The sequence below is a fragment of the Peromyscus maniculatus genome, chromosome 15, assembly GCF_049852395.1.
Source record: "Peromyscus maniculatus bairdii isolate BWxNUB_F1_BW_parent chromosome 15, HU_Pman_BW_mat_3.1, whole genome shotgun sequence".
Lineage (NCBI taxonomy): Eukaryota > Metazoa > Chordata > Mammalia > Rodentia > Cricetidae > Peromyscus > Peromyscus maniculatus.
Window position 1 is genome coordinate 29583413 of NC_134866.1, and position 19296 is coordinate 29602708.

The following is a 19296-nucleotide window of genomic DNA, read 5'->3' on the forward strand; positions in this document are numbered from 1 at the left end:
GGCTCACTGAGGAGGGATCATTCTTGTTTTTTCTTTAGCTTTACATTTGGTGACTTTGTAAAAGCATAGAAGTCACTTATTTGTAGTGAGATCTTCTTTGTGTTAATATACTCTCTTACTTCATGACTCTCTTACCATGCTTGCCCCCATCTTGAAGAAACTTATTCAACATAATCATAGATGGCTATTGAACACATGTATAAAGATTCAGAAAGGTAGAAGTGGATTGATAGTCTAGGACAATGTACTTCATGTTACTATATGTTTATTCTTAACTATATCTGTAGATGGTAATGTTTCCCACATAGTGAGGATTCAAATATCTATGAATAAATGACTAGAAATAGCAGAGAAAGAATTCACTGGCTGTTTTAGGGATATGCTAGCAATGGGTCCATTCCTAATCTTCAAAAGTTTGTAGAGACTCTAAAGGGGCAATGACTGGGGAGGGGAATCCTGAAGAATAGGACTGACATAGGACACATGAAACATGAAAGTAGAGAAAATAGTGAGACTGGCAAGCTTTAAGTGGTAAAGAGGACAGAAGTTTAGAGGAAAGGTAAAGCAGGGACTTACCAAAACTAAAGATTATACAGAAACCATATGGAAATCTACTAGTCTAAAAGCTAATTTTGAAAGAAGAAAATACAACCTAAAAGGGCCAGTAGATAGTTCAGCAGGTTAAGGAACTCACTGCCAAGGCTGATGGGCTGAGTTTGATTCCTAGGACTCAGACACTGGAAAGAGAGATTCAACTCCCACAGGTTTTCCCATGATGTCCACGTGTCCACACATGAGCATGCACATACATAATAAGTATACAAATTTAATGTCAAGAACACTCATAAAACAACTTTTTACTTATTTAAATAGAGATGTTATGCTTATTTAGATAATGATGATCCCAGAAGCCACAGTGATCAAACAAAAATTGCAGTGATGGGTATGGGATAGGTTCCTATGACTTGCTGTTCAGGTAGCCCAGAAGCTCTCAAGATAACATATGCAATTGCAATTGATCTTAATGGCCCAACTAGATCACAAGACAGTATTGCTAGAGTCACCACAGAGTGTGGTTGTCAGGCAGAGGAAAATCAAGCTGGAATTGAACTGGAATCTCCCCCGCCCCTTTCTGGCTAGCTTTCATAGTGACACACAGTGCTACACTGGCCTCAGTGGAAAAAAGCCACCAGGGCTTTTATCTAATGATAGACCTTCCATGTTACACACCCATGTATTATAAGTGTTGTTCCCATCCTTCATCAAAGAGCTTCTTTTTACAGCAAGCTGCAGTAAATGCAAAGACTCATGTCTGTTTGATGTACTGATAGTAAGTGACTATTGAGTACTTGGTCCTCAAAAGGGCATCTATATCCCTGCCTCTGGGACTCAAAAAACACAGCAGAAAAGGAGATGAAAAGAAAATAAGAGCTGAATGGTGGAGAGAAGGGTCATAAAACACTATCTTCTGAACATGCCATGGCTGTTGCAATCATGATCTCACAGGAGCATGGGCTGTTTACACTGGATCTTACTTTCAATCAGGATGAGGAATGACCCATGCAACTCTGCCCTTCATGAGGGAAAACTGCTGACTGTTCATGGATGCTAGGAGAGGGAAGGACATTGCCATCAGTGGTTTGGCCATGAGTAAGCCACCCAACTCCAGAAGATAGCTCCACATCCAGGCTCACTCAATGATTGCCCTGGTTAAATATAATGGTTCTGGATAATATTAAATTTAGTGGTTCTGGTTAAATATTAAGTTCAGTGGTTCTGGTTAAATATTGAATTCAGTGGTTATGGCTAAATATTAAATACAGTGGTTTTCTCTCTCTCCCTCTCTCTCTCTCTCTCTCTCTCTCTCTCTCTCACACACACACACACACACACACACACACACACACACACACACACACACACCAAGACATGAATATGGGAGGGAAACTTGCAAGTTGAAGAGAAGTAGCTAGGGAACTAGGTGAGGAGATAGAAAACATGGAGGAGTAAGTATGACCAGAATGCATTACATATGTGTATGAAGTGATATATAAACACTTTCAGGTACTGAACACCCAGCTACCAATGTAGAGAAAATAATTTGTATATAGAAATGTGGGTGTGTGTCTGTGTGTGTGCATGTGTGTATACAAACATTCACAACAGGTTAATTTTAACCACACAAAGCTATAAGTAGCCTGTTCTTTATCAACAGTAACTAAATGAGTTAACTATGGCAATGCACACAATAGAATAGTACTAAAAAACACAATGAATTACTCACACACATTATGAATGAATCTTTACATAACAACTTTTGTGTAAAACACTATAATAAAAGTATATATAACTTATAATCCAATTTATATAAAACCCAAAAGACAAAAACTAACATAGTAATATTTTTTGTTTGCCACCAATAGCTATTGAGAAGTAATATGGCCAAGAACAAAGATTATGGAGAGCCATGGAGGAGAAATCTTCTGTGATGATAAATGTACATGTGTTCAGATATTTAAGCATAGGTAGATATAGATACCAATATATGTATAAATATATATTATAATTATGATGACTTTGTCAATAGTAACCCAATGAAATACTTTACAAAATGAAATGTGACCAAAAGGAAATAATAGACAGATTTTCTTTGTGTTTTAAATGATTAAAAACTAAACTAGAAACATTGTCTGGGGAAAATGTTATTCACATGTTGTTCATTAGGAAGTACAGGACACTCAGTACTAACTGGACTTAGTTTTCAGGATTCAGGTGATAGAGGAATATTCAAATCTAGTCAGGCCTTCTCCCTGAATGAGAGGACTGGATTCAGAATTTAGGAAAGAACCAACATCTGGCTGGAATTTACAGAACAGAACAGCAAGTACAGATTGATGCATGAGAGAACAGAGTGCTATGTGAGAGGGACAAAGTCCTTCACTGGAGATGAAACAGGTCAGTCCTAACATTCCAATCCCTCCTCAGTTCAGCAATGGTTAAGAAATAATCAATTGGAATGATATACAGAGTGCACACATGGTCTCTCTCTATGTGATTGTCCTTGATTCAACTGTTGATTCATAGAAGAGTTTCAGTTGGCTTGAAACAATTAACAGTATGATTCTGACTCGTGTGAGAATCCTCTCTCTCTCCATCTCTCTGTCTCTTTGTCTCTGTCTCTGTCTGTCTCTCTGTCTCTCTCTCTGTGCCTGTGTATATGCAAGAGAGACTCTGTGTGCGTGTGTCTGCTTGAGAATTCTGATATTTAAGGATAAATGTGTATTTTAAGATGTAGAACCAACAGTATTGAATCAACTTCACCTTACATAGTGAATGAAAGTTTCATATGTTTTATTCCTATAGACTAAATTAATAAGCTGATAGAGAAACAAAGGCCTATGTTCTAATCTGAAACTAAATTCTAAGTTAGGGATATCATTATATCCCTAACTTAGACCTGTTTGTATACATGGCCAGGCAGAACATGTATACAAACAGGTCCAGGCCTGAATATTTGTAGTAAATCACTGAGGGTCTCTGCTGTTATTGGACTGGTCCCCCCAAAACAAAAACAACATTTAGCTTGAGATATATACCTTGTGAAAAGTGGGGTAGACAGGTATTTATATGTGGCTCAATTGTTACAATGCCTGCCTAGTGTACACGAAGCCTACATTTGTGCTTAAGATCCATACAAAAATTTATGGCAGATATTTATTAACCCATAACTCAGAAAGTAGAGGAAGTTTGACCAGAAAATCAAGGTTATCATTTAATACAAGGTAATATTGAAGCCAGCCTGGTATACATGAACATCTAGAGAACCTTTCTCTAGATGATAGATAAACAGATAGGTAGGTAGGTAGATAGAAAGATAGATAGATAGACACATACATAGATACATATGTATATGCTGTGAATATATGTTGCTCTCATAAATAAAGTTATTTTGGCCAATGGCCAGGCCGAATAAGGTTAAGTGATACAATTGAACTTAAGATGGGGATGAAGAAGAGCAGAGTTGGGGCAGATGCCAGCCAGCTGCCAAAGAAGCAGGATGTGTAGAAAATGAGGTAACAAGCCATGAACTACATGGCAAAGCATAGATAAGAAATATGGATTAATTTAAATGAGAGGACTAGGTAGTAATAAGCCTGAGCCTTCCACCAAGCATTCATGATTAATAAAAGTCTCTGAATGAATATTCAGAAACCAGCAGGCAGAAGGGAACCATCTGGTTACATAGATTTCTTTATGGTGAGTGCTAATGTGGTCAAAAGATTGACACATCATGAATAAGGCCTTGCGGCTCTGTGAGAGAAGCTCCAGGGAAAAGAGGAGAGGGCCTTTTACCTCAAGTGTATTTGTTCTCTGGATTGTTCTCAGACATGATTTCATACTTCCTGCAACAAACTCTTGATTTCTCAGAATCCTTTCTTACATTTCATGTCATTTTTAAATCCAAACTTTCCATTTTGATAAAAAATAAGTTTTTCCAATAGCAATCTCTGAAGTCTCTAGAAGGAAGATGGGGCCCCAACAACAACTCTACCCAATCCAGAATGATGCCATGGTAATCATCATCATACTACACTTCTTGCCAGAATTTCAAACAATCTTACCCATTACTCTGAGACTTGCTGTGGAATCTACAGTTAGTCTAACTGAGATTTAACTATCTGAACTTTCTCACAGTACCAAACAAAGATTCCATCACACCCTAAACTGCAGGAAGCAATTCTAATAAAATGACCCCACTTCTCCCTAAGGGTTCATATTTCTCAGAGTTATGGATGATGGTTATAGGGTTAGGGTGGAAAAAATATTAAACTCAGTAGTCTCCTTAAGAGAAGAAAAATTATCTCAAAAAAAGGGAAAAGAAGAAATGGAATGGATAGGTATAAGATATTATGGTAGATTATTGTATATACTAGTAAACAAATTTAGTCAAGTAGCAGCCTTAGATAATTTGCACTGTAATATGCACTGTTATGGATTCCTATATGTTGATACAAATGTAAACTGTTTTTATATCCTGTTTAAGGTAATTTGTATATTGATACAGAACAATATTTGTTATAATGTACATATATTTCTACTCTTATTTGAAATATTTGTATATTGATACAAATGTAAATTTATATCTGTCATACTGTATGTATGTTCTACTTCTGTTTATGACATTCTATATATTGATATACATTTAAGATTACTGTCATATTGCATATTGCAATATACATTCTTACCTCTGTTATAAATATCTTGTGTATTGTCACAACTTTGAAGTCATCGTCCTTTACTGTACATTGGCTTATAGACTGTTTACCTTGTTTACATGAAGCCTTAGTCTTTATGTTATTTCAGTAGATAAGACTTATAGATTTATAGTCACCTATGCTTGTCATCCCTATAGTTACGTTAGTTAGGTTATCCAGATTTACAGATACATAGGTCAGATGGACAGGTAATCTTCAAACACTTCATAGACTTAGAGAATATGGCATTTAATTAGCTTAGAATTCTGTTGACGTGAGACACAATTGCTCCTGGCACCACCAATTTGATCCCAAGAGAACGTTGGGCTTCTAAGATATTTCCATTTGGAAGTTTGTCTTCTTGGCACAAAATGGCCTATTGGGCAAAGAACTGCCCTTGCCTCAACTGCTGATAATATGAGTGCTGTCCTTCTGGACAAGTGGGATACAAGGAAAAGTTACTTCTGAACTCTGCCAAGACAGGGTAAGATGGTCTTTCAGAATTCCTGCTTCTGAAAATGGTCTGTCAGATACTCTAGGCCTGTAGCCAATTTGAATGCACCAACAATGCTGAGAAACATTAGGTGACTGTGCAGGTTGCCAGCTGTCTTGGTCTACTCTTGCAAGATTCCCGAAAGTTACTTGCATCCATTTCCCATTTTTCAGGTACCATTATATTCCTTCTCAGGTCTTTGATGAGATTGAAGACTAGCAGTTATAGTTACAACTTAGTATATATATATACATATATACATATATAGTATCTTAGATAGAACATATTAAGTATTAGATTCAGGTTCTTTAGGATAGGACACCTTTTGGAATGATCTTCATAGCATGCCATTTGCCTATGCTCTAGATTTCTCTGGATTTTAGTATGTGTTTCTTGTTTGATATTTTTTACATTGGTTGTAGTTCCATCTTATCTAGGTCATCATCCCTCATTATTCCTGGACAATATTTGATAACCATTCCTTTGTATGTAATCTTGTATTAGGTTAGAACCTTCTTATTTAGACAAAAGGGGGAGATGTAGTGGGTAGCCATTCCAGCTTTGGTCTGGAAACTCCAAACCCCATTGAGGCTTCGGTAACTGTCACACCTACAAGGCGGAGTAGAGAGGACCCTGAAAACCTGAGATCCAGATGCGCCAGCTCTCTTGGTTCCTGGACCCTAGATGCTGGAGGTAGACCAAGCAGAGTTCTCCAGAGAACGCCGCTAGTTTGCACTATACCTTTCCCAGACCCTGTTACCTATCCATTCACTTGTAAGTTACCCCACAAAATAAACCTCCCTTTTATCTACGTGGAGTGGCCTTAATAATTTCACCAATAACAAACACTTAATTTCAGTTTATAAGACATATTATTTTTGCTGCATGTCAGAAAATAGCTATAGAACCCAACCTGGTAAAAGGATATTCCTAGTGCTCTCCTCAGGGTATCCTGAATCTGGATATGGCCTTCTGGTGTACTTTTGTGCTTTCCCAGATAAAATCTATAGTACTTGTTAAAACTGACCTGTCCTGAAAAAGTTCTGTGAAATGGTTGCTCTGTTAATATTTAATATGTGATTACTGGTGTTTATTTCCTTGTGTTTCCTGATCATGTATTTCTGAAATCAAACAACCTTCCTTGCATCATTGTATTGATTATTACAGTTGTGTATAAAGTACATTGAAACTGAAATAATATTTTCTGTAACATTATAGACTGTAGTCTAACTAATTCCTTAAGTTCTTCAAATCAAGGTCTTGAGGACAGATCTACATAGGTCAATGAAGGTTGACAGTAAGTGTAAGGAAGCTTGTTATAGAAAGGAAAGAACTACAAGGTCAAACCATTCATTCACCCTTCCATCCTGGCACTATCAAATACTTGCAAATCATGTGAACCCTAGATACTTTATTTCTTCAAGTTGCCTGTCATACAGTTTTTCAGGTTGATTACCACAGAGTAAAGTGATCCAGACAAATTATTAATGTTCACATGTTTCAATACAGAGTTTCAGTTGAAGGTTAGATAAACATGCTCTAGTAATGCTGTTTCTATATTCATAAATCCATCTAAACTCTACTGTGAAATACAAAGAAAGTCTAACCCATTATCACATTTTAAATGTCCAGTGTTATTATTATTATTTATTTTTGGCTTTTTTTTCCGGAGCTGAGGACCAAACCCAGGGCCTTGTGCTTGCTAGGCAAGTGTTCTACCACTCAGCTAAATCCCCAATCCACCAATCCCATGTCCAATGTTTATGGAAGTAGAATTGACCTCTGAGTTGGGAGTGGTGACTCATGCCTATAAACCCAGAACTTGAGAATCTAGGCTAAAAGAATTCCCCTGAGTTTGAGAAAAACCACCACTACATACTCATGAAAGCCTGGGCCTGTGTCAGAAAAACTAAGAAAAAGAAAAGGAAAGAAGAAAACACAGAAGGGGAGAAAATAGGAGGGCATGGTGGCAGGGAGAGAAGAGAAAGACAATAAAAGATAAAGGAAAACTAGGTCAACAACACTTGCATCTAAGAAGTAAAGACAATAGGCCCACAGACTTGGAGGATTTCTTTGCAGACCTTTGGTGCATGTAGGTTGTTAAAAGATCAGAGAGTTTATAGCCTTGAGCAATGTGTCAAAGGTTATGAGACGAGATAAAACAGGATAAACATGAATTGCAGTTATGAAACCCGAATATTAAGGCAAATTAAATGTATAAAAATACATCCAATAGCTGGGCAGTGGTGGTGCATGCCTTTAATCCTAGCACTCAGGAGTCAAAACCAAGAGGATCTCTGTGAGTTCAAGGCCAGCCTGGTCTAGAGAGCAAGATCCAGGATAGGTACCAAAACTGCACAGAGAAACCATGTCTCGGGGAAAAAAAAAAAACATCCAATAAACAAAAAATTATAGATTTCTGGGCTTCTGTGTATCAGCAGAGACTGGTGGGTTTTGGTTTACTTATGAATCTCTGTACTCACTAAGCTAAATAAGAACTTCTGATATCATTCTGCAGAGTTTTGGGGAAGCCAGTTATTCTTCAAGAATCTGGAATATTTTCAATCACACATCCTAAACTTTGAGCATAAATAAAAAGATTACTAGAAAATATATCTTAAATTGTAGGTCTTTAAAAATAGAAAGTGATTTATGTGGCACTGAGTATAGCTCTTCTTAGATAATTAAAATCCTAAATATGGCAGAATATGTCTGTTCAACACTACTTTTAGACATACTTGACATCAAATTTCTCAAAATGATCAATAATGATGTGTAGTGTTGACTGTGAGTGGCATTCAAGTAATAGGATATCTAATCTGTTTTTAGTGCCATAACAAAATATCTGATGTTACTTAATTTATAGTGTTAATATTTTATTGAGATGACTCAGCAGTTTAAAGTGTATACTACTGTTGCAGAGGACCCATGTTCAGTTCCCAAAATCCACATCAGACAGCTCCCAACTGCCTGCTAACTCCAGGTCAAGGTGATTCAACCACGTGTGTTGGCCTTGTTGGGCACTTGTACTCATATGCAAAAATACACACTGTAACACATGGATATACACAGTGAAAATAAATATAAACCTAAAAAATTATTTATCTCATAGTTTTAGATATTGACAATCAAGGATTGTGTGGAGCTATTGTGTGGAGCCTTTGATGGATACCTTTTCACTGCATCATAACACAGAAGGTGATGTGTTTAATATATAGTGAGCACTTGAACCACATGAGAAAAGAGAAGAAAGAGGCCAGAGAAGGGAAGGTTCATTCTTTCATAAACACCTACCCCACTGAGTAAAAAAATCTATCCATGGATGGACAATGTTATTCCTTTCCAAGTGTATACCTTCATAAGCCAATCAGCTTTTACTAGGCCTAGTACTTAAGGATCAAATAATGTTCAATGCAATTGGTTCTGGTAATCACAATCTACCTACACCACAAAGTAAAATGCAGAAGTATGTCATATGAGGCCAAAACCACAAAGTCTAATGAGAGCTACAAAACTTATACACACATACTTACACACATTCACACACACACACACACACACACACACACACACATACACACACCATGATTTATTTCTAAATAAGATCAAATAGAGAACTTATATCAAGCAGTTCAATACACAAGCTATTATTTTTTTATTTAAAGTGACTTAAAGTAATAATTTATTTTAAAAGTACCTAGGATGATAAGCTTTTCATTAAGCAGATTGGTCACATTATGGCCATGGTCTTGAAGAATTTGTGACACACGGCTCATCACCATAAAGTGGCTCCCACCTAGAAATAAAACATAAGTTCATTTTTTGGAGAAGAATGAAAAGATTTCTGGTTACCATAAATAGCTGACATAAAGAAATCTAAAAGTAAATGTAAAGACATAGATAGCCTCATAATGCATAAGTAGAAACCAGCTCTTCCATGTCCTTAATTACATTTTAGGTAATATCCAGGACATGAACTCAGAGCTCTGACCAATAGCAATCCTCTACCAAAGATATGAAGGTCATGCCCAAAATGATGGCTCAGCAGTTAAAAGCACTTGCTGCTCTCATCAATCCCTAGCACTCACATGATACCTCACATCCACCTGAAACTCTAGTTCCAGAAGATCTGACACCCTCTTCTGGCCTCCATGGGCATTTCATGCACATGATACACTTACATAATATATTTGCAGGTAAAGCACTCATAAACACAAACATAAAAATATATGCTTTTTAAATATCTGAAGGATGATTAATGAGCTACTCTGCTTGGACATTAGACGCTCTTCATCCTGTGGTTCATGGATATTTCCCACTGGTCTTCCCATATCTACATTAATCATTCTGGCTCCTCTTTTGAAATGATCCCTAAGCCTCAGGTCCAGAAGTTGCTTCATCCAGTCATTTGGTTCAATAAATTACCAGAGATGGGAAAATACATCACAATAAGATGGCTGATTTTTTTTTTTTAGTGAAAGAAATTTCATGGGGACAGATGATTATTGAGCCCTTAAGAAATTTCTCTTCTTGGACCTGAGTTTCTACCATTTTGAATAAAGCCGTTAAGAATCATCATGAGGTCTCAACAACTCTGGGTACTCATCAAGAATGTCAGATACATGAAGAACTGGAGAAACAAAATTCTTCAACAATCCTGGACTCTTCAGGAAGGAGACAAGTATCTATAGAAGAATTTTTATTTGGGCTACCAGCTCACAAATAATGACCCAGAAACCTACTATTCATTATTAAAGCTAGTCCCTAGCTTAGGCTTGTCCCACTAGCTCTTATAAGTTAAATTAGACCATTTATATTAATCTACATTTTATCTTGTGGCTTTTTTAATCTTTCTTCCATTTTGTATGTCTGATTTCCCCCATCTCCTTGCCATCTCTTCTGTGCCTTGATTACATCCTCCACTCGTTCTGTGTCTGGAAGGCCTGTCTATACCTCCTGCCTAGCTACTGACCATTCAACTCTTTATTAATCCTATCACAGCAATATATCTTCACACAGTGTATAAATATCCAGCAAGTATCATCAAATAATAGATTCTCTATGGCTACAATTTCTTTAGAACATTAGTTTGAGTCCAGAGCTGAAGCAGAGAAAGATAAATTCAGAAAAGAAATGGAATTTATACAACAAAAGCTGGGAGGTCAAAGTGATTGGGAGATCTCAGAGCACCTTGATTGGGACAGAGCTGGAGAAGTCAGGGAAGTCGAATCTATATGTTGTGTGAACCACTCTTTTCATTCACATTTGTGTTGTCTGAAATAACATAACACAGATAAAAGCCCACCACCCCTCGAGTTTCCTGCCTCTGTTCTCATTAGACTGAGAAGGGGTGCCCAGGGAAACAGTCATTCTAATGAGTGCTCATGAAAAAGAGTTCATCCTACAGAAAAACTGAGAATTTCAAAATGCACAAACTGAGCCATTGAGCCCAGGAAAAAGTGAAGTTTCAAGAGTTGGGTCTTTTTGTTCATTACATTAAAAATTCCAGCACAAAAGCAGATAAATGAAACAACTTCTGCACCTGAGGCTCAGGGATCATTTCAGAAGAGGGGACAGAATGTTTTAAAGCCAGAGAAACATGGAGGTTGCTGTGAGATTGTGTCTCCTAAGAATATCAGAAAATAAGCTCATCAAGTCTTACCAGCAAGACATGATCCAAATAAGAACAACATAAAAATGTTAAAGTTGATGTAAGAAAGCACCTGAGCCTTCAACCCCTCACACACACACACTGTAAAAACAAACACAAATACAGAGTCAACTAAGAAATGGTGAAAAGAGGAGAACCAGTCTTAACTAGTGAAGACCACAATAATTGCTTATTCAAAGCAAAAAATGGTCATTGTGTTGATATATTTGGTCAAACTGTGACACTCCAAGAGTGTTAACAAATTTAACCTGAATCAGGGGGCAATGTCTATGACTATATGGAGAATTAGCTATGGAGAATTTTTAGAGCCCAGTATATGATAGAGAACATGGGAAGCAATAGAAAGGATTGAAAGATTTGCAGAGACTTTCAATTTGGGGAAACATGGACAGAGAGGGTCAGCTGGTCATTCCTTTGCTGCTTTCTCGATCTCTCTCTCTCTCTCTCTCTCCCCCCCCCTCTCTCTCTCAATCTGACTCCAGAGTTGTTATTGATAATAGAATAATTTGTTATTGATAAAAGGACAGTTTAGTTAAATGCTTCTTATCATCCCTAAAAACATGCATACAGGTAACACTATATAGACTGAGCATGTTATGCTTAGTAGTACACGTGTTTATACACAAGAATGTGTGCATGTGACAACAAATGATGAAGAATGAGGTCATGAATTTGAAAGAGAACATGGAGATATTTTCAGGGAGGGCTTGGAGGGAGGAAAGAGAAAGGGAAATGATATCATTATAATCTCAAAAAATAAAATATATAATTTTAAAAGCAGGTGGAAAAAGGAGTAAGGATTTTTTAGCAAGAGTGTACAAGTCCCCACTATAAAGATTCTCATTAGAACATGTATATGTATTCATTATAAAACACTATAAAAGTGAGTTGTAGTCCTGCAAGATGCTGCCAAATTCCTTCACCCTTCTCTTCCTCTAGGAAGAACAGAGCAGAAGGTTCAAGCCCATGTCTATAATCTGTGTTTCACTCCAGCAGTGAGGTACTCTGGCTTCATCTCAGAAAGTATTGTAAGGGAGACATGCCGCCCTTTGTAAAAGGTTGAATACAATAATCCCTTTTATACTGGCACACTTCCAAATGTATGCATTCTATTATCCTAGACAAACAAGAAGTAAATACCATTTGAGGCATAGAATACAGAATTATAAGACCCATCCATCTTCAAAAATGTTGAGAAGGTTGATGAAATACAGCAGCGCACAACAGAATCCTCCTCGGGATAACAAGTCATCTTTTCAGTTTTACCTTGGAAGGAAATATTCCTAATATTCACACCTTAAAAAAATCTAGGGAAAGTCTCTGAATGTTCTGCCCCTGGCACTGAATAGATTGTGGGATTATAAAGCTTAGGAGTACATCTAAATTTTTGTGCCCAGTTCTGTGCAATGATTGCTTCTACAACAGCTGAAAGAACACTTCTGCTTTATGTAATTATCATCTGTCATGCGGAGGTGGCTCACACCTTTAATCCCAGCACTCAGGAGGCAGAGGCAGGTGGATCTCTATGAGTTTCAGGCCAGCCTGGTCTACAGAGCGATTTACAGGAAAGGCAGGGCAACAGAGAAGCTCCTTCTCAAAAAAAAGAAAACAAAAGAAAGAAAGAAAAGAAAAAGAAAATGAAAATGAAAAAGACAAGAAAAGCACAAAACAAAAATATCACAAAGCAGGGAGGGAAGGAGAGATTGCTCTGTGTTTAAAGTACTGGATCTTCTTCCAGAGGACCCAGTTCAATTCCAGGCACCCTCATAGAGGGTCACAGCCACATGTAACTCCAGTTCCAGAAGATCTGATGCCTTCTCAGGACCCCCACAGTGCCTGGGCACAGAAGTAGAAAACAGACAGACATGCAGGTAAAATATTTCTACAATAAACACAAATAAGAATATATTTTTATCATCATCCTGCTGCGATAGTTAGGAGTAATGAAGAGGACCAGATACAGCTAACTTACTATTCATATATGTTAAATCCATAATGTCAGTAGCTTTGCTCTAAAGTAGCATTAGAAGCCAACGATGAAATGCTTATAGATTAGCATTCCCTTATGACTACCACAGCTAAAGGAGGTAGAGTTTCAGTTAGATTACAAATTGTAGGCAAGAGGGTTAGTGACAAGATATCTTAATTTGCAAAAGCTCCTTAGTAATGCTACAGAGTAAGCTCGCATATCAGAAGTCAGTAAGAGCAGAATCGTAGTCCCTTCAGAATGTTCATCCTTATAATAAACAACAACAACAAAATCTAACTAAGCCATCCAGCTTCATTTGCTTTTGGTTAACTTCTAAAAATCATTAATTTTAGAGGTCATGGAGCCTAACATGTGAGTTATTTGCTGACAACTTGGCTTTGGGTAATACCTGCTATGAGTGTATTGTGATCATATATTACAAATTAAGTTTCGAAGTTAGTTTTGCAGAAGCTGGAAGGTTACCTATGTTAAAATCTTGACTCTTTGCCAGAAACACTAGGTTTTAATCCAATTTAGGATTAAAATAAGATAATGCATTCATCAATTCTGCCTTCCTATTATATCTGTGTCCTTTCCTGCCTTAATCTTTGGGTCACATCCTATTTAACTATGAATGTGATCATGTTAACAATTTGAAAAAAAAAGTTTTTACAAACTCTATATATTAGTTTGAGTTGATCTCTTGCCTTTTGATATTAATATGTATTTCCCTTACCAAACTCTGACTTTTATCAGTGATTCATGTATATAAAGCCCTACCCAATTGTTGTGAGCCTCAGACCAACAATGGAGCCAGGACATTTGTGGTGTACAGAGTAACACAAAAGTACCTACAATGAGATGATGCCCTGGTGGCATGCAAACTTCAGTGACTGCATGCTTATACAGAAGAACAGGAACTATTTTTGAAACCAAAAATGTTTATGGATGTAGCCAAACTCCTGAAAAATCAATAAATTCTCATTGCTCCCTTTTTTGGAGGAATAGACTGATCACTTTGACTAATATGTTTCCAATCTACTCAAAATCTAAAGTCCCAGTAGAGAAGCTTTTCTTATCTTCCTTACAATATACCACACAGTCTGCTGCTGCTGCTGTTTCTACAAGAGATGCTATTTCCATCAGCTATTTTTCCCCACTCTTTGGTAGAATCCCTTCTTGAGCACCACATTGCACAATGCACCCTTCCTACCCTAGGTTTGATCTAAGCTTAGCTATAAAATCTCCTGCATGGTCGGTCCACTGCATGCTGTTTGCATGAGACATGTTAACCCAAGTATACTGGTCTCACAAGACTATATTCCTAGCAAGCACTCACCAGCTGTAGATAAAGTCAGGATTTTTGCAGCATCCAAAAGAAGAACATCAAGGAGAAATAAGCTCACTAGAATCCCAATCCGATGCTCAGCCATCTGTAAATCAAGTGGAGCACAGGCACAGGATGCACAGCTTGAGAACTGTGTGCCACTAAGGGACCCTGTGAGCCTCTGTCACAAAGCACTGGCTGTGGCCTTGAAATAAGGTAAAATCAGGAAATCTTATTCTGGTCTTCCAAATGTCCTCTTGCTCTTTGCCTTGTCTCTGCTGGTCTCTTTCCATTGGACATTCTGTTTTACCGTCCTTCACCAGAGTCGATAGAGGAAGAGGTGCTGAGTTAATATTTAACTTGTCCTCTAGCCAAAATATCCTCTTTACTGCCCCTAAATAACTCTCTACTTTGTGAATGAAGGGACCCTGAGAAATCCTGTCAATGACAGCATCTTGAAGTGGCATGTACCATGAACATGTTACAGGCTAATTCCTTAACTTACAAGACTCTGCCTCCTCTGTCGTTTCTCTATTTGTATCCTATTGCCATGTCTGCAAGCCATTATGCCCAGTGCCAGTCTCAAAATCTCCAATAGTGTCAATGTAAGCTAGTGATTCGGGAAAACATCTAAGATTATTGCCCAAGGCCTCTCACTAGTCACAAATTCATGAAAATATGTTAGTGGCCTAAGTGCAGGACTTTATCCCCCAAAATAAAATATGTACCTTTCTTTACTTCTTACTTTGCGGCTTGCTGTGTAGCTGGGAGGATGGACCATGGAGTCCTCTACTCCTTCTCCTTTCACTTCCTGTTCATTCTTCCCAAATTTCTCCTTCTTTTTAATCTCCCTGCCTGCCAGTCCTGCCTATATTTTCTCTTGTTTGACTATTGGTCATTCAGCTCTTTATTGAACCAGTCAGGTGTTTTAGACAGGCACAGTAACACAGATTCACAGAGTTAAACAAATGAAACCTATCCTTGGTTCATTAAACAAGTATTCCACAGCATAAACAAATGTAGTACATTTTCAAATAGTATTCCATATCATTTCCCCCCCTTTGGCCTAAATAAAAATTAAAAGTTTTAACTTAACATAGTAAAATTTTATACAACAAAAACATTTATCAAGTAAGAATTTCTTTTACAATATTCAGTCCATTAGTATTTTGCAATTTAAAGAAAATATTCCATTATCTATCTTATCTTAGTGATTCTAAAGTTTTATACCTAGTTTACTTTTTAACCTAACTGAAGAAAAACTATAACTATTTAGTCTTTAACACCAAAGACTCCAGGATGAAGGATGACCTAACAGTAGAGACATCTGGCTTCCTAGACAGTCACCTAAAGTTCCTCTGTAACATTGGGGCATGCACTTTCAACCTATAGGCCTACAATATCTTGCAAACTTTTCAGTGAAGCAGGAAATTTGAAGGACTCTCCTGCCTTGTATTGGCGAAGTTCATCAGTCGCTTTCCTCTGAATCCTGCAGAATAGCTGACAGACTCCTCTGTGAAGTGACAATTTTGAAAGACTGTCCAGCCTTGTTTTGACAAAGTTCAGCAGTGACTTTCCTGTGAGTGTTACATGTGCAGTCTGCACAGCACACTGTCAACACTCAAGGCAAAAGCAGTTTCTTGCCCAAATGGCTAGCCTTGCCACATTGAAAATAAACTCCACCTGGAGTTTCTCCTATGCCTATCATCCCTTTGTGAAGTAAATTTTTGCTGCCAGGATCAGATTATGTCTTATTGTCATGAAAATCTTAGGTCATTAAATTTCTTAAGTGCTATATCTGTAGAACTTTGAAGTATTTGAAAATCATTTATCTGTCTAAAATATACCTGTCTAATCATGAAAACATACCAGATGTGACTACAAGTTTAATTATTATAGACTAACTACTAAACTCATCTCTTAATTATATTTTGCATTTTTAAATGAGCTGCATAAGCACTATACCCTAAAACAAGAGTAGAAGCATATACACAGTATAACAAAAATAATTATAAATTTGTATTAATTTGTCAAAATCCATTCTAATGCATAATATATGAGATTGATAGTTGTTTATTATCCTATATTTCTATATTCCTGTAAATGATAGAAAACAGACATAACTCACCAAATAACAAAAGACAACCCACCCCATCTTTTGGGAATGTTGGCATCATGTACTCCAGACTTCTTCCTGCTGTCTGTGTGTAAAGGCACCTTTAGGGGTCCCTGAGAAAATGTGAGCTAACAGCCAAGTCATGGGAAGATCAGCTATTACCTTTATTGATATATATCACCTTACAAGATTCAGGAGGCCTTGCCCAAATAATCATGATCCATATCAACCCAGAATGAATCTACAGACTCTCATTTCCTATGGAAACAAAAGCTAAACCTCTTCTCTAATGTAACATATTTTTTGACATTATTTTAAAGTTAAGATAGCTCTAAAGTATGTAGGTGGGCTCAATTTAGCAGTCCAGTTCTCAAGTTCATGTCTGCCAGCAGCTGTCATTTGCTCCTCAGCATTCAAAAAATTCAAAATCAAAACAATACTATACAGGATCCAGATTCCCTGTGTATTTTGCATCATTATGTGGCTTTTTCTTTTATATTACTTATACTCTCTCTTTAAACAGTTTATTTCTTTCTATGACTGTTAAAAGCCTTTTTCTTTTTCTGAAACCTTCACACATTGTAAAACACAGTGGAACCTATTTAGAGTTTTTTTTTTCCTCGCTTGAATCTGCTTTACTGCATATCTCTAGTTTTTTTTTTGTTGTTGTTTTTGTTTTTTGTTTTTTTTTTGTTTTTTTTTTTTGACATGTGAACAAACTTTAAACTGCTAAGTGGAGAAGCTTTGGGGACTGGCTTTACCCCACTTCTTGGGTCATGAAAGCCAAGCCTAAAGTTCAAGACCCAGTCAGACTGCCCAGTCAGAGCTACCAGAAGTACCTTTGAGAAGGAACTGTCTTCAACCACCAAACTATGGAATGTTGGTGCCCTGCACTTTGGAAGGCACTTTTTACTTAGCTTTTGGTTTCTATTTAGTGAGAAAAGCCTTCTTCAGTGCTGTGCTATAAGGCAGAGTTTCTTAAAGGAGTAGTATTTATTTTGACTTTGTGGGTGGCTTTTTTTTTTTTTTTTTTTTTTTTTTTTTTTTTTTTTTTTTTTTTTTTTAGTTTTGTCAGGCTATAGGAATATTTAAGACTCACAGTGAATGCCAAAATATACTTGGTTGTTTTTACACTTTTTACTCTTTGCTCTTTGGGGGCTGAAGCCCACCATCCAGCTCCCAAAGAATTACGCAGCATCTTATTCTTACTTATAAATGCCTAGCTCTAGCTTGGCTTTTTTTTTGACAGATTTTCTTAACTGAAATTATCCAGTCTATCTTTTACTTCCAGGATTTCAACTTTCTATATACCTTCCTTTACTTCTTACTCTGTGGCTAACATTTCAGCTGGGTGACTGGACCCTGGAGTCCTTTCTCCTTTTCCATTTGCACTCCAATCTCTCTTTCCAGATTTCCCCTTAATTATTCTCTCTGCATGCCAGCCCTACCTGTCCTTTCTCCTGTCTAGCTATTGACCATTCAGATCTTTTTTTGACAAACCAGGTGTTTTAGACAGGCAAATTAACACAGCTTTACAGAGTTGAAAAATGAAACATAACAAAATTCAACAAATATTTGCATCATTAAACAAATGTTCCACAGCATAAACAAATGTAGCACATCTACAACTAATATTCCAGAACAACAGAATAATTAAGATTGGAGCCTACAGTTCTGAATAAACACCATAAAACAGAATGGAAGTACTGCACAATCCTCCCAAGAGCAAGTTGGAGGTGCCATCAAATTCTGCCCACTTGTAAATCAAACCAAGAAGAGGACCATACAGCCCTATGCTCTCATCTTCACATTATGGTCTAAAATTAAATGGTTTTAGTGAAGTTTACCAGTGTAGTCTCAAAGCATGAGATGCTGTGGAATAATCCTTTTGTACACTGTAAAGATGTATCTTTGCCACGGCACCTCTTGATTGGTTTATATAAAAGAGCTGACTGGCCAATAGTTGTGCACAAAGAGTCTGAGTAGGAGAGCAAGACTAGGAGGATTCTGAGAAGAAGAAGGTTGTACTCTCAGGGTCACCAGCCAGACACAGGAAAAGCAAGAGATAAACAGGCCATGTTGAAAGAAGGTACTCTTAGCAGAGAGTAAGTAGATAAGAAATTTGGATTAATTTAAGTTGTATGAGCTAGTTAGTAACAAGCTTAACCTATTGCCTGAGAATTTATAATTAATAAGTCTCTGTGTGGTTATTTGGGAAACGGCTGGGAGGACAGTAAAGTCCACCTACAAAGAAGAGAATCTGCTTCAACACTTTCAAAGCATGTAGAAGAATACAGTCTTGAATTCTGCTGTGTACTATTGTGTTTTGTGTCTACAAGTTTTTTTTTTTAACTTGGAAACATTTCCATATAATGTTTGACACAGAAATCATCAAATAGAAGTATACAATGTTGACAGGAGGCAGTACATTTATAATTTATAACCCCAAATGTATTTATAAATTA

General features: G+C 37.0%; 1 protein-coding gene across 6 annotated transcripts in view; it reads right to left on the reverse strand.

Annotated features, from left to right (window-relative positions):
* The window catches only part of LOC102914683 (UDP-glucuronosyltransferase 3A2-like), a 32793-nt gene extending 17770 nt beyond the window's left edge, over positions 1–15023 (reverse strand). For 2 of the 6 annotated variants that reach the window (XM_076551773.1, XM_076551777.1), the window contains exons 1-3: positions 12560–12686; positions 11411–11500; positions 9446–9544 (exon numbers count right to left, since the gene is read on the reverse strand). In XM_076551773.1, the coding sequence (XP_076407888.1) occupies positions 9446–9544; positions 11411–11500; positions 12560–12671 (301 nt within the window). In that variant the 5' untranslated portion in view covers positions 12672–12686. Of the gene's footprint in view, positions 1–9445; positions 9545–11410; positions 11501–12559; positions 12687–14727 lie in introns of those variants that run through there. The other 4 variants (XM_076551774.1, XM_076551775.1, XM_076551778.1 and 1 more) reach the window with 4 other exon arrangements.
* Positions 15024–19296: the final 4273 nt, after the last annotated feature.